At 30.8% G+C, this 27406-nt stretch overlaps 1 protein-coding gene across 2 annotated transcripts in view; it reads right to left on the reverse strand.

Moving 5' to 3' along the window:
- Nucleotides 1–5316: 5316 nt before the first annotated feature.
- The window catches only part of LOC132951954 (heterogeneous nuclear ribonucleoprotein C-like 3), a 129121-nt gene continuing 107031 nt past the window's right edge, over nucleotides 5317–27406 (reverse strand). For both annotated transcript variants that reach the window (XM_061024030.1, XM_061024031.1), the window contains 5 exons: nucleotides 20772–21001; nucleotides 19758–19904; nucleotides 17749–17936; nucleotides 8639–8972; nucleotides 5317–7160 (listed from right to left, as the gene is read on the reverse strand). In XM_061024030.1, coding sequence (XP_060880013.1) covers nucleotides 8721–8972; nucleotides 17749–17936; nucleotides 19758–19904; nucleotides 20772–21001 — 817 coding nt within the window. In that variant the 3' untranslated portion in view covers nucleotides 5317–7160; nucleotides 8639–8720. The remainder of the gene's footprint in view (nucleotides 7161–8638; nucleotides 8973–17748; nucleotides 17937–19757; nucleotides 19905–20771; nucleotides 21002–27406) is intronic.

Raw genomic sequence — 27406 nt, forward strand, 5'->3', positions numbered from 1 at the left:
AACAAAGACTAAACACATTCACGCAAAATCATTTTTTTATGTTTTTAAGTAACCTTAGAGTAAAATTGCTTATTACAAAAACAACAGAGAATAATATTTTTTGAGGGTATGACATATTGATTTATTTAACATTGTCTCAAAACAATTTAAACATAATTTAAATGTACAACATTTTATTGTTTATTTTGAAAGTTCAATACAAAGTCTAATAACAATTAAATATAAAATCGATACATTATCCTCTATAGTTTTTGTAATAGTTGATTTTTTTCTAAGATAACTCAAAAATCATAAAAAAAAAATAATACGATTTTATATATTGTAAACTTTACAATGACTTGGTTGATATCCGTTATGATTTTCTTGAGCAGAATGAAATATTGAACAACCAAATGATGTATGTGAATCACCGACTTGAACAAGACGACGAATAAACTATACCAATATAATATTTTAAGAAAAACGTATTTTATGAAACACATTAAGTTTACATTTTAAAACAATTTACAACACTATAGGTATAAACAAATGCCAATTTATCGTTGTTAAGTGAAATTGTTTTATAATTAATTTATTGTAGGTTGTGATAATTATTTTTAGATTACTGTGTTTTATCGATAGACAACTTGACATAGTTTAAAGTGAATTGGGTACACAAATTACAATAATTTAATTTAAGAGTTGTGTTTGTCATATTATGATTGTATACTTGATTACAAGTTACAAGTTTACTACGTTATTGATCAATGATTTATGTAATATTTTGAAATTACCATTTTATAGCTCAAGCAGTTTTTGAAAACGAGAATCATTTTGTAAATTTTTAAATTTTTTTTTACTTAGATAAAGTAGAACTATTTTAAAAATTAATCGTTAAACTTTTCCTACGTAGCTCATAGCAGGCGTCTTATCAAAGAGCGATTCAAAACAGATTGATTAGTGAGAATTGTTTTCTAAAATGGATACAAGCGGGGCTTCCTCAAAAAAGTTAAAATAAAACTCAAAGGCTGTTGTTATTAGTGGAAATTAAAAAAAAAAGTTGAGCGTAAATCCACAATATGTTTTTATGAGTGAAAAAATTCGTCAAAATTATGAAAACTTGCAATCTGTAGTTAGATATAAATAAAATAATTTTTATTTATATCTAAGATTTTAAAATTTAATACAAGGTTCTCCATAAGTAGTTATTTTAATAATAGAAGAAAAATATTAAAAATATGTTTGTACGATTTTTTTTTATAAGTGTAGGTAGTTAAAATGTTGATAAAATTAGATATTTAAATGAGGAATAATGATTTTAGTTATTTTGTTATAATTAAAAAATTTTACTGTAGGTGCCCACTTGAAACTATTAATGTATATATTATTTTGATGTATACACACAAGGACATTTTCAAATGCAATTATTTTGGAAAAAATTACTGTAATCTACTTTACGTATTGTACTATTGTCTAATAGTAAAATAAATTATCTTAACAGCAGTAATTATTATCATAAAATATACTTGGTAATATTGTCATTAGGATGGCTGGATGGCAAATCGTCTTCGCTCAGAAGTCAGGGCCGATTTTCGCATTCAATGTTTTTATATACCTAATTGAATTAAAATTGAACACACCAATCACAAAGACTGGGTCACTTGCCCACCTTTTTTTTCAATTGTATTTTGGTGTTCATTATTTATATAATACATAAAATTGAAGCTGATATTGAATTATACAACATAAACACGTCATATTATTTGTAATTAATGCAATTTCGTGCAATTTCGTCCAATAATACATAGGTAATCTAATTTTTATACAAATTTACAATTTACATTTTCATTATCAATAATACATGAACATAATACATATAGGTAATATAATTTTTAATAATTCCAATTTACAATAATTATTTAATCTGCAGTAGCTGTACTACAGCACAACATACGGCTTAAAAATGTTTTTGTGCGAGACCAAATCGTTCGGCGTTTTTGTTTTATGTTTTTCCCGGTGACCTGCACCGAATCCAGACTCCTCGAACCGGACGGCACATCGCTTTCAAATTCGATTGCCGCAATATTCGGCATAGAATGATATGTCGCGATGCCGTTAAATTCCTCACGGCTCGTGCAGCCCTCATCGAAAGAATCCACGGATCGACTGGCCGAAGTCGAAGCTATTGATCGGCGTCCATTTTGTGCCATTTTATCGGTGATTACCGGGTCCACTATTCCGAAAGGCGAATTCTGCAGCGGCAAGTCTTGTGCACAACCGGCCAGCGGCAAGTCCTGCACGCAAGACGCGACCACCTTCCGCATTATCGACCCCGTAAATTGTTTCACCAAATCGGTCGGCACTTTGTTTTTCTCCTCGATCGCCGCTTGAACGTTGGCATAATACGTTGTCTGTAATCTTTTTGCGGCCATGGCACCGAAATATTTGGCACGGCTCGAGAATCCCCCGTGCAAATCCATTGGCCGGCTCAACGACATCAAAGGCATTATGTACGCTCGGCGTTTCCGACGAACCGTTTTTCCGACGACCAGCGGCAAGTGCTGCAGACAAGCCGCGACCAGCTTCCGGAATATCGATTCCGTTATTTGCTCTATTAAATCGGTCGGCGCTTTCTTATTTGCCTCGATCGCCACTTCAATGTTGGCATAATACGTAGTCTGCAGTCTTTTTGCGGCCATCGCACCGTAATATTTAGCACGGCTCGAGAACTGGTTTAGCATATTTGAAGACATTTCTATTTTAAAGAGAAGAAGGCGAGTAACGTTAAGCGCAATCTTTAAACAATAAATAATTATGAAGTGAAAGACAAATGTTATTTTAATAGTATAGTTGACCGTTCTCATGGAAACTATATATATTTAAATATTATGGTTACTATTACTATGTATGGAATACATTTTAATTCAAATATTGCAAGTAAATAAAACTGGAAAAAAAATTAAATAGTAGGCATACAAGGTGATTTACCAAGCATGCTCACCACCATATTTGGCAATTGACGTTTATATATTTTATGACATATTGACATTGGCCTTTGGTTTTGGAAGCAAAAAATAATTTTCAAACATGTCGTTATCAGTTTTAGTCTTATATCCTTATTATTGTAGACGTTTGACAGAGTGAATCTATTCTGTATTCCTGTATGTCGAGTTTCTTAAAATACGAATCAAATTTTTCTTTGGTCTGAACGGGCCTAAAGGCCAATAAAAATTAGTCAACAGATATATAGAACGTTTGGATATGTTGTGTGAAATATGATATAGCAAAGGCTTATCCGAGAGCTGCCTTTATATCCAAAAAATATATTAATGTTTAACGACATTTTAAATTAAAGTAAAAAATTCAAAATATACTTGGTTGGTTAAATATTTTAACTGTAGTTGTAAAAAATAAAAATACCATATTAAAATAATGAGAATTTATGTTTCTATCTTTTTAATAAATGTCACACGTCATGTTATAATAATATAGAAAAATTGAAAGAAAGCAACACAATGTTACTATAAATCTAGATATATGTTTTTTGAAATTATTTTATATAGTTATATTTTATTTATTAAATATACTATTTAATGAAATGAGTAGGTAGTGAACATTTAAAGCCCATAATTAATTGTATTTTAATTATATTTTTACTAACTATATATTATTTTTGGTTGACATATATTTCATAACCTTAACTTTTTCTCATTTGCTTATGAGGGCCACAGTTAAAATAAAATGACTTACAATTAATGAAGTACACTTTTACTAGAAAAAAAAATAGCGAATTAAACTGAAAATAAGTCTGAAAAAAAGGATTATAGATTATTATTGAAATTAGCTAATGAGATGTACAAATGTACAATATAGTAAGACGTGGTGGTTTGAGAAAAAGTTACTTCGGTAATTACTAAATTCGCCCAGGTTAGGTTAGGTGGCGTAGGAATGAATGTATTGGTTTTACAATGATGTTGTGAATTGCTATTTTTTTTTAATTTTGTGTGTGTATACGTTTTATAGCAGAGAAATGCGTCGATATTTTACTTCGAGGGTGGTTTCTGGTAAAACTATCAGTTATTTCCAAATAATTGGGAAAAACAATGGGAAAACAATAATTTTTACGCTAACCTAACCTTTTTAATCGACAAGACACTGTCAGACAGTCTATAAACACAAAATTGGAACGGCTAATCGTAATTTTGATACCTATGTAGGTATAGTTACATACCTATAGGTACCTACCTAAGACGGAGACATCAAAATATTCGGGCGTGGCGTTACATTTTTGGAGAATTGTTTTCAAAAGATACGAAAAAGATCAACAATACATAAATACATTTATTTTACGAACCACGTAGGTACCTTATACAATCTATAGAGTTTACATTTAATTCGCAGGAAAGCTGTTTAACATTTAAGTGCTGAATTATACGCTTAGGTACAGTCAGTAATTTATGTAAAAAAAACCATTTCTTACTCCCTTTTACCAGTTCTCCCGCGTCTTAACGGCCAAGTGTTTTACTGCAGCCGTGTGCAGAAAAAAAAACAATGAAGAAGATAAACTTCAATATAAAATACAATACCGTGGAAAAAAATTAGGATTTAAAGTAATTTTATAAAATATAATAAACTGAAATTATTATCAAAAATGTGGGCGATATTTTAGTTCTGTTATTATATTCAAAAAGATCGAATCACATTTATTCAAATTCTTATACTTACAATTTTTTAATCTCAAAAGTTTTAATCTCTTATTTTCAAATATTTAGATTTTTATAATGGTAAATGGAGTATACTGTGGTGATTCTTTTTTTTTCAAACGAAAATCAACCTCATTTTCAATTTAAATATTGCTAAGCATATTATTTTTTTTTTTAAATATTGTTATCACTATATTATAGAGGTGACCATTAATCTTAATTTTAGGAGTCACAAATTTATGAAGCTAATTTGAAGCGAGCCACATTGTTAAGAGATGTTTATAAAATTATGAATTTATGACACATTTTTCATTTCATAACAAATAAAGGAACATTAAATGTTAAATAATATTATATTATAATATTACATTTTATTAAACGTTTATTTATTTATATGAATATCTTAAAGCCTCACGAAACTGACTCAAAAGCTGCATGTGGCTCGCGAGCCTCGTTGTGTCCACTCCTTTTATATTACATGTATAACATATATCTTCAAAAATATATTAATACTTTTCGAGGACTTGAACGTTTATTAAAATAATCACCCTGTACACACATTTTGTAGTAAAACGTATAACCGCAGTCGATGAAAGCGCAGCTACGGTCACAAAAAAATATAACACAAATCCGATTAAATATTGCCAAACAATTTATTAAACTTATTAGACTAGAGTACAATAATATTAGACCACACAATTGTTTGTAGGCTAAGTGGGTATAATACGATTGTAGTATACACATGAATATAATATAATATGTATGACGAAAAATGTAATAATAATATATAAATTTGGATACATAATGGTCTAACCGTTATGCGTTTAAACGTAATGATATGTATTACTTAACATTATATAAAGAAAACAAATCGTACCTATACAATTAGTATATGCTAGTCGAGTTAACAACAGAAATTTTTTTTTATACACATAATTTTATTATAGTTATCATAAGAAGTATCATCAGTGTTGGGTAAAAAATATATCTTATAACTAATAAAAATATAACTAAACAAAATTAATCATTGATTAAGCGATTGAACTTTTATTTTTTACTCGTGTGGTGTGATTAATTTCACTAACTATTGAGAAATCCAATGAATATATTATTCTTTGAAGTTTATCAATTTAAAATATTAAGTGTAGGTAATATTTATGAACTCGAAACATAATAATATGTTAATCAATGAGTTTTTCCCTAACACTGATAAGTAGGTATATTATATAGGCGCAGTATGGTGCAGAGTGCGGGTATACTACAACTATAATTTATTGAAACGGTATCTTGTTCGTTTCAATGCGAATCCAATACGATTAGATCATTTACACGGCATTTCTTTTAAAAGGTTAATACTCATTCTCAACGCTAAAGATTTTTGGAAATATTTTAATAATTATTTATCAATTTTTATCGTTAAATTGTTTTTTAAATTTTTACTTATTTTTTACAACATACATTTAAATGCCATATTCCAAAGCATATAATATTACGTTGATGTAGGTACGCTTTAATTTAAAAACGTGAAAACCTTTAAAAATAATAACGATGAAAATGGTAAAAATATATTTTGTTTTCAAAAATCTTATAGTGAAAATACTTAAAATTGTCTAAAAAAAAAAATATTTCAAAAAACGTTAAAACTTGTCTATAAAATGACCCAGGAAGCATTTGGGAGTGATTATGTTCCACAAAATATCTTATGATGTATAGCTAAAAAAAACTAATCTAACCTAGGTCCTAACCGACTTTGTTCATTATGATTTGTTTATTATGTTATAACATAAGATTGTAACATTTCCCAAATGCAATATGAAGAGTAAGATCTTTTAATGAATTGCCCCGTGTATAGTATACCCGAAGCTAGTTACCCGAATAATTATAATTTGTTTCGTCAAAAAAATTACTCTGCAGCATACTGAAACATGTATTGTATTGTGCATGTGTAGAATTTTCGATATTGTTATGGTGCATTAATAGGTTATAGTTAAATTAAAATCAAAACGATACATTAATGGGTATAAATATTATTATAGACGTCTTAAACGATGAGTGTTATGTACACCGTACCCAGGTTAGGTGATATTCAATAATCAACGTATAATTAATATTAATGTAGTGGTGACAAATAAAATGACTGAAAGAATGTCGTTTTCAACTAACATATAAATCAATTGCTATATTATAATAATAAATAATAATAATAATGCTATATAAAGATACTTTCGCACGGAATCGTCAAGGGCTTCAGATTGTTTAAATTATTTAATATAATACAAACGTATTGCGTCATTGTTTTCCAATAGGCGTCGTAGGTTAGGTACATTATAATATTATATTACAATAACAACAATAACAACAATTACAATAATAATGATAATGATAATAATAATAATATTGCTGTATTGGGCATTGGCCGTATCGATGGTGCGGAAGTTGCCTAGTGTTCGGGCGGCGGTGTTAGTTCGAAAAGCGAATCTGAAACGGAAATAATATAATATTAACGCAATTGCACAAGACACGTAAGTATACGTATCAATCCACTACAGGTATGATAAGTAATTCAGTATTTTATATCTTAGCTTATAGAAATATAAAAACCATAATCTTTCAGAATCTCAACTGTTGATGATAAATTATAAACTAATTTAATTATTTAATTATAATAATGTGTAACTAGTGTAAGATCACAAAGTTCTGCGAAAGTTCAAACTTACGAATATTAAAAAAATAACAACAACTAATTCAGGGTTTTTTAGAGGTGTGCATTTTTATTTAATTTTATAACACATTTTCAAACTTATCGAAAAGAATAATTAAATAAAATCCAACCTAACGTATCTCAAACTATATTTTCTATTTGGTTGGTGTACAATAATTGTACTTACATGGTTATAATACGTATTTAATATAATATTGTGTAATTTAAAAAAAAAAGTTATTAGAAAAACCCGAAAATCGCTTGGAAAAATTTTTAAAAACCAGGTTTTGGAGTTAGTGTGTTGTATTGCACATCGACTTGAACTTTGATAATATAATATAAGATATAATATATATTTTAAGATCTAAATAGAAAACCCATTTAAACTGATCCCATCCCAGTGATGTCGACTAGTTATTTTAGGTAAATATTATTTTTACACTATATTTGTATGCAGCCTGAGACTGTATCACTGACAAATCAAATGTCATTCAAATTCACATCGTAGGTAAATAAAACAGTAAGTATGTAATTAATTTTTTCGTTGAATGTGGCTAACAAAGTTCATGCAGAATTTTCATTGTGTGTTTCAGAAGATTTAAATTACCTCTAAAACAAGTCAACTTTTAAATACGAGAAAGTTTGCATTCTTCTTTAATTGTCGTTCATTGTCGTCCAACACAATGTGGTTGTTAGATATTATTGTTATTTAAATATTTATATCCTAACATAAAAATAAACCCTGACCAAATAACGGTACCATAATAATATGTACTGATTTATACCCCTTTACCCAAAATATGAAGTCAACCAAAATGGTGCAATATTTGAAAACAATTAGCACAAATACCCAAAATATAAATGATTTTTAAAATATACAGGCCTATTTTTTTAATGTTATTCAAAATATTAAAATGGTCGATGAAAATAATCAAAACATTTTAAATGATTTACATTGGCATAATTCATCAAATATAAGTATTTTATAATGCTATTACTGAATATGTAAATAGTTTTCTTAAAAAGTGTACATATGAGTCTTGTACCTATTTACTTATTTATGTTTTTGAACAAAAGTTGTGGTTTTGAGGATGGTGATGTGGTCGACCCGCCTCCCCCCTCCTCCAATGTGGAACTTGGTTTATTCCTTTTAATATGTAAATATTAAAAAATAATAATATATCGCAATTTATTACTAACAGTATGTTTTTTTAAATTATCGGTCGTGGTTCGTTAAGCCGGATTTGTCGCTTACCTATATAGATAATTATATGATATAATAATATACTAGAATATATTATGGAGACGAAATTATAATATAGTTATTTGTTTGTGGTTCAATGGACGCCCATGAGCGCTTGGATGTTAGGCTGTTGGATGAGACAAGTCTGACAGGAAGATGTCATCGGCGGTGTATCGGTCAACTCCTTTTCCGTTTCACTGATAAAGGTCATTGCCGCCGGAGAGGTTAGATTGGGTTCGCGATCGCTGTCCATCGGCTCGTACAACTCGTTACGTCCACCACATAGAGACTCATCCGCCGACCCGTTTGCGTCCTCGTCAATGTTCACTTGAGCACCCACGGAACACTAAAATCGTGTAACAATAATAGAAAATGTAATTAGGTATTATTAATATTACTATCGTAATTATTTTCAAACATTTTTTTGCGCAGTACTCAGCATAATATTATTGTTAAAAGTATTCTAGTCTGGTATTATGGTAGCATATTCGTGTCATTGATTTTTATCGTTTCCGCATGTTTTCATTCCTCACTGCGATTAGTTTTCTCGAATAATTTTTAACGCGAGCTTTCTAACCGTATAAACACATATAGATAACGAATAGAAATTAATACTTTTGTTTTGTGCATAATGGTTATTATAAGACATTTTTTTACAACGTATATTTACGCACAGTATTGAAAATCAACAATAGGTTTTCTATTTTTCAAAATATATTTAGGTATAATACAACCCATAATTGCGTAATGGCCACAACTATAAGGTACCATACGCAAACCAGGATTCGACATAATATGTCAATTCTTTTTTTTTGTTTTGCACGTCTTTAACAAAAGTTAACAATAATATAATTCATTCCACCTATATCTCAGAATGCTTAGGTTTTTGTATTACATTTGAATGTATTTCAATAAAATAATATACAATAATAATATTATTATTATCGCACGGCGTCTTGGATATGCAATTTAGCTACATCACTGACTCATTGGTGAATTTCACGCTATATCGTGACATCATTATATTCATTCCATTTTTGACTGACTAATATAATAGTGACCCGTGAACTATAAATAAAGCCAGTCAATATATAATTTATATATTATTAAATTTAAAACAACTATTTACATATTACCTACAACATACATAATATTATATGCTTAATGCGATTAATCGATACTAATATGTACTAATGTAATTGATACTATTATTATTGACACTTTAAGAAACTATTATATTGTATAGATCACAATAATTCTAAAAACGAATATACCTTCATCCACGCTGTTGAAAGATTTTTAAGAAAAATTGTATTTAACTCTAAAATGTATTAAACTATATATTATATTGTATATTATTATAGTCCATTTTTGAGAATATAGCCTTAAAATTGGCAAATATTAGCGTATCTCCGGGAGCCGGGTAGTGGTGAACGGGATGATGTCTCAATGTCACGGAAATTAATCGAACACCAAAGCAATAATAAAAACAAGCCGATTACAAAAGTCTGTTATATCAAAGTAAACGGCGACGGAACAACATCAAATGACGAAAACAATTTCGGCCGAGTGCAAACGATAGGTCTTGTGGTATGGGTGAAATGGGTAAAGGAAAGTGAATTGTGTTTGAGAAATTCCTCGACTAGGTAGGTATTAAAAAAAAAAAAAACAACAACAACAGACACAGCCCACAAGTCACAACCAACGAATACTCAAAAATCGCTCTCGCCGATTGAAAATGTGGAAGTGAAAATAAGTATAGAAGTAAAAAGATCCCATACTTGGGGAAACATGGTGCGTAATTTTAATGATGAGTTTTAAAAAAAGTTTACAACATAACAATAATATTATCACGGTGATTTTTTTTGAATTTTATATTGTGCAAATTGAGTTTTAACGGATAATCGCAGACCTCCATATGTTAATGAATGTATATGCTTGGTTTTATAATATTTTTAATATACTAGGCGTGAACAGTTGATTCTATCACAGTACATATCGATATGATTATATTTATTATATTTTTAACTATAGAGACCAACTAACGGTATAATAACAAGACACTTTTATAATATCTAAGTGTGTACACCAAAAAACATCGTGATAGAAAAACTTTTTAACTAAAAACTCTTTTGATTTTCGGCGAAGGATTTCATCTTACAAGGTTGATATATTTTTTTATATAGCAGGTATTCTTTTATTTTTATTTTTTTTTGTTGAATGAAGTACTTTGAAAGTTACATCAGACCCTCTATATAATATAATGGATTGAAAATTGGACAGCGGACACGAATTGGGGCGAAAAAAAATGTTTTCGTAACAACACCGCATTATTGTTATTATTTATTATAAGATAAAATTTGTTAGTTTATACTTTATACGTAATATTAAAATTATAATATGTATTTTGAATCCGAATCCATAACCCTGAAATTGGGATAAGTATAATTAATTATGTATATGTGGTTGTATTATTATGAATATCATTATTAATAACTAGGAAACCTGTTTGGATGGATTGACGTTTTTTTAAATAATAGCCTAGTATTTGGAAAAATGACGATTTGTATTTTGTTGTTGTGGATGACGATTGTTGTTTTTTTTAATATATCATAATATACAATATTGATTAATGAAAATACTTTAAGATAATAATTTATAAATTCAATAGAACGAATGTTTGCCCATAAATAATAATAACATATATATATATAATTTTATATAATATATAACATGATATAATATACAACGTCCGTATTTCGTTTCGACTTTCAACATATTGAAGCATCGTCGTGGGCGACACGATGGCGCCTACTCCCTTATAGCTATTTGTATTCACCGTAAAGTCTCCACGTCGAGAGTGAATTAAAGAGAGGCGGTGACGAGCCATGGGCTTTTGTTGTCACAAAGGGTGGGCCGATGTTTTTACCCGTCATTCCCGTGATATAACATCGATACGACGATAACATAATAATATGATACAATACATACACGATGTCTCAATAATAACATAATAAATGAGTCACGTATAAATTAGTTGTATTAAATAAATACAGTCGACTATTTTTTTTAAATCTATACCGCTTCACATTTTAATATTATTTTATTTTTGATTTAATCATCATCATAAGTTTTACAACTGCTGTTTTATATTTATCAGGTTCAACTATGAGAGGTTTAACTGCAGTTCATCGACATTCCACAACATTATGATAATTGAGCGGCGCACTGACCCAACTACACACTTTCAATCACACACACATACACATATTTTTTGTTTTTTTTTTTTTGGTTGAGGGTTGGCTTTCTTATGGAGATTTCCTGTAGCTTTCATATTATATTCTCATTATTTATCTGCAGTCTGATGTGTGAATATTTCTCCTACACCCTTCTACTATATTGGTATATAAATGGCTTGTAAGTTGTAATAAATATAAATTTATATCAATTTTTGTATAATACTGATATGATATTTATCCGGTATGATTCACCAAGCACGCAATACTCCAATTTTTCTCTTTAATTATTTATATTTTATTTAAATTCTGATTATTTGAATTTTTTAATATATATTTAAGGACCATATTTTCAATCATTTAGATTAATTGTAAGTACATCAGCCGAATATCTACAGTAAAAAGGTTGGTTTTCATTTGAAAAAAAATAAATTTGTATCGTTAACGATACTGCTTAAATAGTTAAATGGTACAACAAATGTAAGAATTAGCCAAGTTTGTGAAATAGTCTAACATCATACTCGTTCTTAGTGAATTTTATGCATCAGTGAAGAAAACATTTTTCGTGACTTATCATCCAATAGATATTTATAGAGGTGACCAACCCCTTCCCAAGCGCACACCTAGTTGCACCTATGCACACACAAATGCATATATTATATTATAAACGTGGGAAATCGTCGTGTGTGGATTTCAGTTGCTATAATATATAAGTCGTGTGTCTGCAGCACGCTCCACGCGCGGGTTATATTATAAATATCGCGTTGTTGTTTTTTTATTTACTTCCCAATAGCAACAACAGCGGCAGTGGTAGCTTTAATAACTTAATGTCAGACAAAGTCCTAGACACGAAGCCCGGTCGTCACGCACCACGCCCACGATTGATCACTTCCGGTGGTTATCATTCCGCTGGTTTTTTAGGGTGTGGCCGCTCCCTCGTTATGCCGGGCGGTGCTGCGTTTGCGAGCATATACGTTTATACCTATACACCTATAGTATACTAGATACCTATTATATATATATTATTATAAAGTGTCTATGTGTGTGTGTGTGTGTGTGTGTGTGTGTGTGTGTGTGTGTGTATGCTCGCGTTAAACGTGTATATTTTGATTCCGTTTCGTGTTTTAATTACGACCTCAGGCCGGCCAGCCGGTCACCACTCTTCACGTGTTAGCGTCAGAGGGGGTTGTGTCGTAACGGACAAGTGTTGTGGCAGTGTAATTATTATTATTCGTTCATCACGTTCGTGTACACACTTACGTTTTAAAAGAGACACGCGAAACCAATCGACCAGAAACACACATATATTACCTATGTGTATGATATTCGCCACGTCACAACAGTTGATAAACTGCAGTTAAACGCGTGTAATGTAGCCAAGGGCTTCCAGCCCGTCACGATGGGTAAACACAAAACGAGGGATTTGTGTCCTAGCCAAATTTACGACTGAAAATTTCTCGAAAAAAAAAATCAAAATTATAGTACACTAACACGCACCTCAGTTGTACAATGTCAAACGTCGCGCACGCTGCACAATGCAGACGAGTAGAATTACGACATCACCGCATAGGACGAAGAGCTTATTTATTATACTAGGTGTAACAGAATGACCTGAGAAATAAAATAACTTGTTCTAATCTACATTTAAAAACTATTTTTTTCATAATTTATAGACGCATACGTTGTACAAGTAGATATACAGTATAACATTTTTTATTTTTATTTTTTAACACTGAAATAAAACATTTTTATTTTATTATATTTTTTAAAAACAATTCGAAATAGCCAATTTGCAAATCTAATTTTTAGAAAAATGTTGATGGTTCAAACGATTATTTAAGTCAAGTAGGTAGTTTATTTTTTGAAATTATTTAAAATACCAATATTATTTTCAGTAAATTAATTCGAAACGTAATAACTTTTTTCTAAAATAATATTATTTTTGAGAATTTTTAGACATAAAAAAATCAATAATTATTTACTATCCACATAATTTTTTTAGTTTTTTTCATAAACAATAACGTTTGGAATACTATAATCTGTATGGTAACATATAATATCGATTTATAATTTTTCATACGTCAGGTCATTCTGTTACATCCTGTATACTGTATAGACGTATAGTGTATATCAATATCTATTAGAAGGGTATTATATTTTTGCAGGTTGAAACTTTTCTTTTCCCTTTTCGTTTCCAAACCATAATTGCAGTCGTTAATGTAATGAAAATAATTTAGAAAACAGATTTTGTTTGTAACTTTTCAGCAGAACCGTGTTTTTTTTAACTCTTAAGATTTATTAAAAACAACGTTAAATATTTATATGAAAAATTCTATTCCTAACACGTTTATGCCTGTTATTCTGTTACATATCACAATATAATAAACGTGTGTAAAGTCATGAGTGGTGAACAGCTGACGAGTCTCTGAAAGATCATTTTGAGGTCGGACGAACACAGAAATTTATTTTTGTCGTATTTACTATTCCTATGAGGATTTATAGCTATACGTAGCTGGTTGGCTTTGGACAGTCCACGTAATGATTTCAGACTCAAATATAAATATAATAAAGCGTGATAGGTATGATATGCGACTAATACTTTTTAAAAGCATCTCGGTGGGACCTAAACGGAAATAGTACCTAATAATAATAGACTAGATTTTATAACGCCTAATAATATAAACAATAAATATAATATTATGTACTAAAGTCTAAAATAAATATTATATAGGTAGGTATAGATTGTTGTTGATCGAATAAACATCGTCATAGCATACGTTATACAAGACCTAAATATTAGATACAATAGGTATATTATTTAGGGACAATAAATCACATCAGTTTTAAGGCGTTTTTGATATTTCAATAAGCGCTCTTTGGAATGTTCACCACGTATACCTAACGATACAATTATTATTTACAATAAAATAAATTTAACTTCATAAACTTAGACACCTCCTCGAATCAAAACTTCCAATCAATATCAAACATTTAAACTCTTGATTTATTAATAAATTATCCTCTTATCGATGACCTATGGAATTCAGGTTAGGGATTGGGAAACGGCCAAAACATACAATATTAAAATATTCCAACAATTCCAGTCAATTTGCCTTCCGTCTCATTATAAAGGCCTCCGGATACGTCAGAAACTCTCCCTTCACTCTGACCTCAAAATCCCAACCATCCATTCACTAGCTGACTAGCCTCCCACTATTAAGTATAAACCATTTCACAAAACACATTCAACCATTTAAATTCACTAATTTCAAACATCTCCTCCCCTACACTTTCTGATCCCCAACCTTGCCGTCTTAAGCGAAATTGGCCGAGGGACATCCTATACATTGAAAAAAAAACACAGCCTAGAATTATAAAGTAATCATTGAATCCCATCCCCACCCCCCCATGTTACCTATTGTATACATTGTTATTACAGATTGTATACCTATAATGTATATAATATTGTTTTTTTATTTGTTCGAATAAAAAAAAAAACATTAAAATTAATTCCAATATAGTTTTCACGGAGATTGATTATTAAAACTATAGAGAAAAAAGAATTACCTACCTATTTAATAAACGCATAGTATAGTTATATAACCGAATGGATTAAAACGGGCCGAACGGAACGTGCTTCGAGATAATGATATTGCTGTTTGGCCTGACCTTTTGGATATACACGCGTTTGTGTAAACAAAAAAAAAACGAAAACATATACTTACCTATACCGACTGACTATAGTACAACGGGCAGAATTTGTTCGTGCAAGCCGCGTTGGCAAAATCTCAAAAAGAATAAAATAAAAGATCAACTTGCCGGACATGCCCCTGGGGATCGCGGCTTAATTGACGCGTGTGTACCCACCAACTCATCCACCCACCCACCAGGCTTATGCGTACCTCAGTACCTGCCTATGTTTCATTCGCATCAGAAACGCATTTGTTAAATTAGCCGACCCTCGTGCACAGCCGGCTCGACATAATATCACGGTGTTCAAACTCTTTGCCGCAGTGTTGCAGTGGATCGTCTAGATAATTGTATCCACACAATTATTGTGTTTGAATAAAAATATTTATCTTTTTTATCTTGTCTAGATAATAAAATTATTTTATATATTATAATATTTAATATTTATATTATTATAAATTACTTTTCAATTTTTTTTTATTGGGAAGGTGTCAATTGTTCATAGCTATTTAGTCCATAGGCTATTTAATCGGGTTTGTTTTCGTGTTCTTTTAGTTGTTTTAGTTCTTTTATATGTATATTATATTTCATTAAGTGTGTCTTATTGGTAGTCTGTTATTTTGTAGTACTACATTGTTTATTCTCTGCAAACACCGATGGAAAATTGGGTAGTTAAAACACACGCGTATTTATTACGAATGTTAACATTTAAACTTATAGAGACATAATAATATGTACCTATTGTTATATTTATAGTAAAAATTCTATTTCATAAATGCTAATGTTGAATCATCTATTTTTTTTATTAATATTAAATGTCAATGAATTATCGCTGCTTAGTTATCTTTATCTATATATGTATAGGTAAATATTATCTGCAGCGGTTAAACGAAAAACAACAATATAATGAGATCATTATTATTCATATTATATAATCGATTTATTGTAAATTCAGATCCATTCATATTCGCGCACGGATTAAATCAAGACGTGTCATTTTATTATGTATTTAAATATATTATTTTTACTGTTTGACGACGAGTTCGCAATACAACCGATGGCCAAAAGATTATTATTATTATATTGAAACAATTGAAGCAAAACTTAAAATAATCATCGTTCGTATTGTATACTGAGTAAAAGAAGTTTTAGAAACAATTGAACTTTTAAAATGAGAAAATAAGGTAATGCCATACACACTACACTGCATATTTTAGTGAACACAAAGAAGCTATTCGTTTATTTGAATTAACTATGTCAAATCGTTCATGTTTCAGACTGAAATCAGTCGTTATTCGTATACATATAGTAGTACAATACTACAATGTGTTAATATGAAATTACAATATCAGATAAAATTTAATTAGTAATGCGGAAATAAAACAGCTCTAAACAAACATTAAATTTGATTGTTGCATGTTATGAAGTACAATATTATTAGATTCACATTCTTTCTTTAATATTTTAAAATGCATTTAATTTAAATTATAAAATAATATTGTTTTTTGTTGATTACACACAACTACAACACAAGTGATGGGATTTAAACTGTATATTAATATTAATGGTTTTTTTTTTAATGGGTTAAATCAATTTATGCTTAAGGTTAACTACGCGTGGTATAATAATTATACAAATTAAGTAAGCTTTTAATAAATTCTGAGTTTCAATAAACATGGGTTGGATTGGATTAAAAACTAACACTAATGTAATATTGCGTTTTATTGTATCAAATAGTAAACGATTCGTTGGTTTAGTAAATCAAAAAGGGTTTTAACAATCATCGTAAACCGGTAAAAATAACTATAGTCGATAATGTATAATATTAAGATATAGTTAATATAAGCTTTAACCATGTATCGGTTAAGACAACCTTGAGCCCCCGATAAAATTACTACCTATGTTGACATGATTAAAATCTATTACTATCTACCGGCTAATTGATTTTTGCAAGATACACAAAATATATATGAATTTTAAACTCTATTTTTAGTGCAGGATAATCCAAGTTAGATGAGCATTTAAAATGCAGCTTGCACATCAAAGTCACATTTCAAAAACCATCGGCATCCAACATACGCAATATACGCACGGTGAATGACCAGAAAATACCAATTATAAAGGTTAGTATAAAATATTATGTTGTGAATACTGCAAGTTTGATATTATTATACTATCATCGTTTATTCGACTTACCGTTGATCCGTTTTCCGATTCTGTGCCCACTGGCGACGCCGTTACCTGGTCCCTGGTGGTCAACTGGTAGACGTTCATCATGTGAGCCGATTGCGCGTGCACCATGAGATCCCAGGCGCTGTCAAACGATTCTTTGCACTGGACGCACACCAGAGATAAGCAGCCATCGTTCAAGTTTCCGGGCCATTCTGCAGGACGAGAAAAACAAATATTAGTACAGGAAACACGTGAAATTCGGTATACCTACGTACGACAAGTATAGTAAAATATTATAATGTAAAACAAATCGTAAAAGGTATTGTAATATTATATGTTGTTATTGAAATGGGGTGAATGTAAAATAATATATTCTAACACAAACACGAAAAAAAAAAATAATCGATAGGTTTATTTTTAGTCTATGAGTTTAAAAGCGAGATATTATGGAAGTTCTTACTTCTTATATAATATTATAATACTTAGTCTTATATAATAGACCTTGTAGATACATGGTTACTAGACCTTTGTATCTAAGTCTAATGTGTAGCTAAGTTAAGTTTGTATTTTTCTCTATATTAATTTAACATTTTTGAAGTTCAACAACATACTATTATTGTTACTTATACAACTTAAAGTTTAATGTTATCATTTGCATTACATTGCTCCCCTTTGCATATTTATATGTATTATTTAATAAAATAAGTTAACATATTTTGTAAGTTATTTGTTGGTTATTAGTTAATAATAAAAAATAACATAACAATAGGTAAAATTATAAGTAAATAAAGATTTAAAAAAAAAAAGATCTGACATCAAATATTGTCTCTATATTATATTAGTGAGCACTATAATTTTGGGCACGCTGTTTGCTAATAATTTCTTATGACCACACCTTCACTCTATAATTTCTCAAGCGTTTATGAGAATTCTGAAACTAACATTATATATTTCATTGAACTGGATTTATATGAACGTAACAAATTCTTGTTTCAAGTTAATTTTTTCTTAATTAGAGTAGTGTTGTAGGAATAACTCATTTAATACCATTATTATCGTTACTAAAACCTGCAGTACGCACACACCATTAGTTAATTAATAATTGAGTATGTTTTAGACGAAGGTACCATACTATAGGATCACGGTCGGTCGATTTACCGATCGAGTGGAAAGAAATAAATTCGGTCAGGTTCTACTGTATTATGTACAGCACGCGGTGCACTGTCACTTGCATTGTTCGGATGATTTAATTGGTTTTCGTTTAAGTCAAAATTATTATATAATAATAATAATATTATTATACTCGTATAATGTTTATTACCGTTTTCAACGTAATGACACTATTGATTTTCTCAAATAGTACTTTCAAATATTATTGTACGTGTCTATTTTTTCTTTAAACACGATTATAATAAATGTTTAATATAATAATACTTAAAGACTACGCGTACGTCTGCAAGTTGTCAACATACATATTTTATTTAAATCATTTTCAATTAATTTCGCACGACGATTACAAAGTTTGACTCGACAACGATGGCCTTGGACAATTTGATGTTTTTTATTCTTTATAATTATGACAAAACGTTAGTTTAGTTTATTTTGACACTTGGTAAGTTGTCGCGTATAGAGGTGATGGTGATTTTTTATATGGCAGTATATTTTATCGTTTTTATTGCTAGTAGGGCATTACGTATTTAGGTCAGGTCTGAGTATGGCTGACTTCTATTTAGGGCGGGTGCCGGGTGATTATCATTGCGAAGTCACGACCCTGTAGCCTGGCTGTCGTAGTTTGTAATTAAAAATACGTAAACCTATACTTGTAAACCGTGTTAATGCACTGAAACCGATAATGTGTATTTCTTTATAATATTATGCAGATAACTATAGAAATAAGTCGTAACGAAAATGAAGTTGTGGTGTCACTAGGAGAGGGTTATAACCGGATGACACTGCACTATTAAAGTTACTATTTGTACTTTGACAGTGCCAGACAACAAAATATATTACTATTATTATCATAAAACATTTACTGTTATTGTTGTTGAAATTGGGCTTGACTGAGTTGTTACACTTGCACGTGAACCTGAGTTTGCAGTATTCCTTCTTATGATCCAACAGACCTTGCAGTTCGGTGAACATCTCCCGACAGTTGCCACATATCAGTATATCCGGATTGCCTGCGTAAAATCAGTAGGTTAGTTGTATAGCTATTGAGCTATTTATAGTTAGTTATCACTTATCACGTTCGTTTCGCTAGTTCAACCTGCCAACGTGATTTCGCTAGACTGTTTTAAACTAATAATATATGTAAATTCATGTTGGTCTCGCACTAAACACTATACCTATCACCAAAAAAAAAAAATTTACCGAAAACCCAATAATGTGGATGAAATGCAGTAACGATTAAATGCGTACATGTTACTTTGTTCAAAATATTTTTTTAGTTTTTAATTGTTTATTGCTAGTTTCACTTGTTTTTGAATTTTAAATTATTATTAATTTTACTGTGGGGTATTTTATATTATTTTTACAATATTTAACTATTGTTTAAAACATTACAATTTAGTATACATTAATAGTTAAGCATCGACATTCCACATAATTATCTAATCCTAACCAACCTTACCCTCCCCAACAGTAACAGGCTAATGATCTTAGTGATCAAAGCCTTAATTAAAAAAAAATAAATATCTCATATACATTATATCTCTCATACATTTTCCGATAAATATTCATACAAATTCTTAGAATGTATTGATATAGTTTATAAATACAAGAAACATATATTTATACATTTTTAGGCATTCAATACAAAACAAATAAATTTAATCAAGAACTTAATATGTCTAGTCTTTTACATTTTTCCCATACTTAATATTATCTGATGAACATAAATAACTCAATTATTGATGATTCGATTTATGAAGGGAGGGGTTGATAAAATTAAACCGTAATACTAGGGTCTCGTGGGGATTTTGTGACCGGCACGACATACCAAGTAAGTACGCATACACGATAAGTCATTATATTACGAATCAACTCACTGTAGAGTTTGAGTTGGTCCGGCACGATGGCATGATGCGGCTGTTGCTGTAGACCTTGTCCGGCCGTCGGTTGACCGCCACCACACCCTCCGTTCTGGTTACGACCACCCTTCGCCGAGAACTGATGGCTGACCTTTTGACGTTTGGAAGCCTTTGATCCACCGCCGTTGCAATTGTTGCCCACCACAGCGGTCGGCGGCGATATCGTTGACGACGAAGCGGCGTAATAGCTTTAAAACGTGCATAGAAACGCGCGTAAATGATTAGCGGGCATGTGGTAATTATAATATAATGTCTACTAACTAATTGTATAGAAAAAATTATGATTTTCCGGCATATGTAAAGCACACGCATTAAATATAAGACGAATACCTAAATTTAGCTATTTTTAATAGCAAACAATTTTCGTCGTGATGATGTATTTTGTTCTCGTTTTTTTTTTAGTACTTCCATTCTTGTACCAAATCGATTACCCCTCCGCCGACGAGCCAATTATTGCGGGGCTCGCGAACGCACAATGGGTTGTAATTCATCGAGTTTTCGAAATTGCACTCGGATATCACGTCTGCCCTGCTGTTTTCCGGATCATAACTCTTAGGCCCATTAAAAACAATCCTCCTCCCCGCCGCTCAGAACGCGTTTATAACGCGCGCCCGCCGTATTGATTTAATTTCCCGTTTTATATTTTATACGTTTGTCAATTGAGCGTGTCTATAATATTATATTATATGGGTATTATACACTGGAGATCCGCAATTTTCTTGCCGGCTTTTAACTTTTGATTTTTTTTACAAAATTAGATACGCCTCGCTCGTCGTGACGCGTCAAACGCCGCGACGACATTATAAGCACACGCACTCGACCGGCGACAACCCACCCTCATCGAAAAGGTGGGGGGAGCGGACAAACACTAAACAGTAATCCCGTCTCGTCGTCGACGTGACGCGTGAATTTGCATTTGATGAAATATATATATATCATTTCATATACATAATATATACCTGCGGCCCGACATCATAATATAATAACACGTCCTAACTCGAGGGCTGCCACCGCCAGCGTTTTGATGCGACACGTTAAGTGCGGGCCGTCGACGGATTTTCGAATGATTTTTATTGGCAAAAGTACAACGCGAATATATTATCATGATGATATATAAACGCGTATTAATATTATACACATATACCATAATATGTTGTATAAATCCAATACGCGACCGCATCATAAACACTATTTTGCAATTAAGTCTCGTCTGCTAACCATTTGATGACGGTTTTCATTGGAAGGTAGGTCCGCGACCAGTCATGAAAATTACCTAAGCCATTTATGATGTATGGCGAATGTATAATGTAGGGACATAATATTACGTCATCAAAGGGTTTTATAAAAAAAATAAAAAAATAGCCTAATAATTAACTGCAAAAAAGGTTAGATCTCGTCTGAAAAAAGAGAAGTTGATACCGCCGCAAGACTACAACACAATCTTTAAAAATGATACAAGAATTATATAAGCATTTGCGAAGTTTGAGAAACAGTCTTAGAAATTTGTTCTTAGCCAATTTTACGTCTCATTGAAGAAAACATTGTTCACGACTTATTATCTGATAAATATTTTATCGTTGGGAGTGGGCTCTCCAAGCTTCCTATCCTTAGTTGCAATTATAATAGGCAAACTTCCAAATAAAAATAATAAGTACAACAATAATATTAAGGATATAATATATATAAATGCATGTGCGTGTTGTCATTGTAATGCACAACTCGTGTCTTCACGAGGTCGCTGCGTCATGATTTCAATGTAAACGCGATAAATTGCGTAGATGTACACGGTTTGACGACCCCGTAATAATCGCATAAGCATGTTCGCGTAATATTTTAAAAATGTCACACTCTTTCGCCACGATACTCGTCGTAGTTTGGCGTAGACGCATAAAATGCGTTTAGAGTACGTATAATAATAATAATATGGTACGCGCATTACGGCCGACCCCTTTTATGAGATTGTACACATATACATATAACTATCCGAAATTTTCAATAAATTCTTGTACGGTTCATTACCACCCCTGCGCCAGTTTGGCTACAACGAAATTCCTCCAGAAATTCCATTCATATATCGTTGCGCGTCGTTCACATGCGTGTAAAATATATAATATAATATAATATATATTATAAGGCATGTAATATATAATATAATATATTGTCTGGAAATTAAAGTGGAGAGCTATCACTCTAGTATAATACGTTTTGTTGTGCATATTTTTTTCCACACAATGTACGATGCACTCGTTTCGTGTGCTGAACTCGAATACTTAAATACTCCGATGGACGGACGTTATGTCCATATATTTTAGGCACAATCTTGTCTGTTTCGAACACACACATACACGTCGTATACATACGTGTTCATAGTGATAATTTTAACATGATATAGGTACTATTGTAATTTGTATTATATAATTTCAAAAATGATTTTTTTTTATCTAGTTTATAACATCACATTACAAAATAAAATCTTTCAAAACATAGTGACATTTTTAAAAGTTATGGTTTGGTTAGATTTGTAGTTTTTTTATGGACAGCATTAATTTTTACGTAAAAATCTAGTTTTTTGTAATGTCTTCAAATTATGTAAAAAAAAATGTTTTCAAAAACTTTAAAATACTTTTCCAGTTATAATGAATGTTTACTGTTTAAGAACCATATATATATGGCTAAATGTACTATTAAATTCGTATTACGTAAGTTGCGCAAGACACTCGTTTTAGTCATTTTCTCAGTCTATGTAATATATAATATTTTGTTTTCACTGTTAAGTTTAGAAAAAGTAACAGTAACAGAATTTTTGCCACGAAAAATGTATTGTTTTTTTATCACAGCGATTTAGTACGTTAGTTAAGTTTTGATAACAGAAACTGTAATTTATTTAAAATTATGTATATTGTATATTTGTATACATATCCCGAATCACATCATTATCTAAACAATTTAATTTACAAATATAATATAGGACACTGAAACAATAAAGACATATAGTAATTTATTATAACCATATGTAGGTACCTACGCATTTTTACTTTTTAGTTTATAGTTTAGATTAAGTGACGGGTGAATATTATTTTGTGATATAGGTGCTATAATACTATATACACTGTATAGTTTAAAATGTTTGTGAAATAATGACTATAATACGTCTATACGTATACCGATTCAATATTCGATATATTTTAAACAATGACATTTTCACAACACGGTATGATCACTAATTTTTAAATTTATTTTTCCGCACTTCATGCTCGTTGACGAATACGCGGCCGCTCCTCGATCCACACAGGGTTTCGAACAAATCCTATTATCGTCTTGTACACGCATACTGGTGCAGCGTGTATAGTCGTTAATAATTACGAAAGTTACGTGAGTTTTAGAGAGTAAATTTACTGACGAATTTGAAACGGTCCGCGGCTTCTGCAACTCTGGGGCCGGCGGAAGAAGACATGCGCACACACATTCACGTCTCTCTCTCTCTCTCTCTCTCTGTCACACACACACCCACGCACATCAGCACTACGAATACCTATACCTATAGTAACATATACTCGTGTGTACATACCGCACGTCGAGTGTCTGTGTGCGTGATGCTGCAAGGGGTGTGGTGGGTACGCTAACGAACGTCGTTTATCTGGCTCGACAGTCCGTAACTAATGTAACATAATAGCTAGCCGGGTCGGCGGCTGGGTAAGGGATGTAGAGGGGGTGAAATTTTGCCATAATGTAGTCGCGACCGCTATACCATTGTCGCCGAATCCACCACATCCCTCCCACCTGCTTTCGCTTGTTTCCGAGTTAAACTTTTATCGCACAAGTTTTGCCGTCGACGCCGCCGCCACCGCCGCTGATCGGGCGCAAACTACACTCAAAACACACACACACAAAGCCGACGTAAAAAGTGACGTGTGAATGTAAATATATTATACATATATAGTACCTAACTATAACTATGATTCAAAAATTGTAAAAAACTTCTTTTGATACCTAACAAAATTAATATAGATAATATAGTTAATAACGAACATTTAGGTATTTCATAAAATATTAACAGTGTTATAAATACCTTCATTACCTACATCAAATGTTAAAACATATTATTTTTATGATGTTCGGGTAATATATTATATTAGCTGATATTTAACTTGTTCTTTATTGACGTGTATTATGACGTTACGGATTTCCACAAAAGTTACAAAGACACTACATAATATTAATTTAACTCAAAGACCCTTTATATCATTTTAATTACAATTTTAACATTAATACATTTCTATTGTAAATCCAGTAAACTCATTATCACTATTATTTAATATTTTAAAAAATATTTTAATAAACCTACTGATAGATACTTCTGTTGAATAAAAATTAAATAACTTTACAATATAATATACATTTTAATTTAATAATATTACCACAATATTTGTCATAAACCATTTGTATGCTATACTGGTTTCATTTTTATGTAACATTTAGTTAGAACTTATATGATATAAATAATATTGTAAATCTTTAAATTGTAAATTTAAAAAACACATTTAGGTGCCTTAGTGATTTTACGTTTAATGCCTTAAATATTTTAAGACGGTAAACGAAATAACCAATTAGTTACGGTGGCATCTACTGCAAAAATGTATTCACATCGAGTAAGACACGAAACTTCGTTTAAAGAAATGTCTAGACTAATTAATGGTTATAGGATGACTGTTATATATTTAACACAGAAAAAAAATGTTTAGGCTTTAAAATGCACTAACCAATCTTGTTCCAAGTTAAACGCCAATAAGAAATCCCATAATTTTCAAACACTTCAAAATCGCTGTCCACAAATCTGTGTACACTCGATTTTTTATTATTATAAAAGACTAATGATCAATTCTTTTTGAACATAAATTGTATGCGTAAACAGGTGTTACTATTTTCAATTTATTTTAATTTGGTTGTGTTCAAGTGATTAGATAATATTGCACTTCGGTAAAGCTTAAAATGGTTGTAATAAATTATATACATCGATTATTAAAATAATGTTTATTTTTATGTCTAACACTCTTACTACATAGCATTATATTTTGTTTAATTATTTCACATTTTATATTGTTACACTATACTACCTACCTAACTAATAACAAATTTATTTTTTTTAAATTTTATCTTAATAAATTTGAAGTTTTTATTTAGATGGTACAAGATAATAAACATTTTAAACTATAACATAACACTTTTATAAAATTCACCCCGGTTAAATAGTAATAACTAATAACATAAAACAAAATCACAACATAAATAAATAAATTTAATTTGTTTAAATAAATTTTATAGTTAGAACCGTTAGATGTAATTTAATCATATATGTAATCTATGTATACATATTTTTATATTGAACAATTATTTTCTCAAACATACTCAACATCTAATGGGACTATTGTTGAAAATCAAGTATACAGTCATATAGATAGGTACAGCTAGTATGTATCCTTTTACATCGTCAATATATTAATATAATAACAATTTGATAATAACATTTTTTTCACCTAGATACGTGCCAAGAATGTTAGCAACAACTAAGTATACCTAAAATCCCGAAAATTAATAACCTTAAAAATTGCTTTCACTACGATGTAGTAAATTTTTCTTAAAAAATCTTTAAAGACATTCACACTATATAGTTTGTATTGCATAATCTATGCTCGCACGTTAAAAAATTGCAGTGTTAGTTAAATCGTGTAGTTATAGGTATATACCGTATACTTAATACAAATTACTCAAAACTATAAACTGTTATTTTAAAATAGTACAAATACCTGCCTTTCGAACTCGTTTTAAAATATAATGACAACATCAATAGTCACTAGTCAGCATTCTTCGAAATTTCGGGTATATACTGTAGGCATCTTAATACTGATAGGTGGATAGGTGTGTACCCATATAATAATATATTTTCTGTATAATCACGATTTTGAGAAGTAAACCAATTTTTATAGACGCACATCACTTAACGTTTGACAGCTCAACTACCGCAGAGCAGTTGTGTGCGTAGACGGACCGAAAGAATAAAAAAAGAATAAAAATTGAAAAACGACACCTTTTCCCGAAACCACCCTTGTCTCTCGAAGCGTATCGGCTTCGATCCATTAGGGTCGTGGTGGTACAAAGGCGAACGTCTTGAATTCAATTAAGTTTAAAATATAATGTCTCGTCAGCACTCCAAACGGAAAAGAGCGTTTTCGGGATGTCTGTTTTGAATAATAGATTTCTATTATTTATTTATTTATTTTTTATTTCTTCTGTTGCGCCTCGGAATAGCTGTGTTTTCGTGCCCCGTATAATTCACTCTTTGCGTTTTCGCCACCACCACCGCAATGGTTTTGCACGCGAGAAATGCTGATGAAAATTCAACGTGTACAGTTTCGTTCACCTTTTTGCATATTTACAGACTTCCGCGTTCATGGCACACCCTTAACGACCGCATTGTTCTTAGATCGCATTCTCTCCCCCCCTGCATCCCTCGTCCACACCGGTTGCGCTGCAGCATATTACCGCGTGGTATATACCTGTGTCCACACACCGTCTGCCTGTCACTGATTCAGGAA

The sequence above is a fragment of the Metopolophium dirhodum genome, chromosome 9, assembly GCF_019925205.1.
Source record: "Metopolophium dirhodum isolate CAU chromosome 9, ASM1992520v1, whole genome shotgun sequence".
Classification (NCBI taxonomy): Eukaryota; Metazoa; Arthropoda; class Insecta; order Hemiptera; family Aphididae; genus Metopolophium; species Metopolophium dirhodum.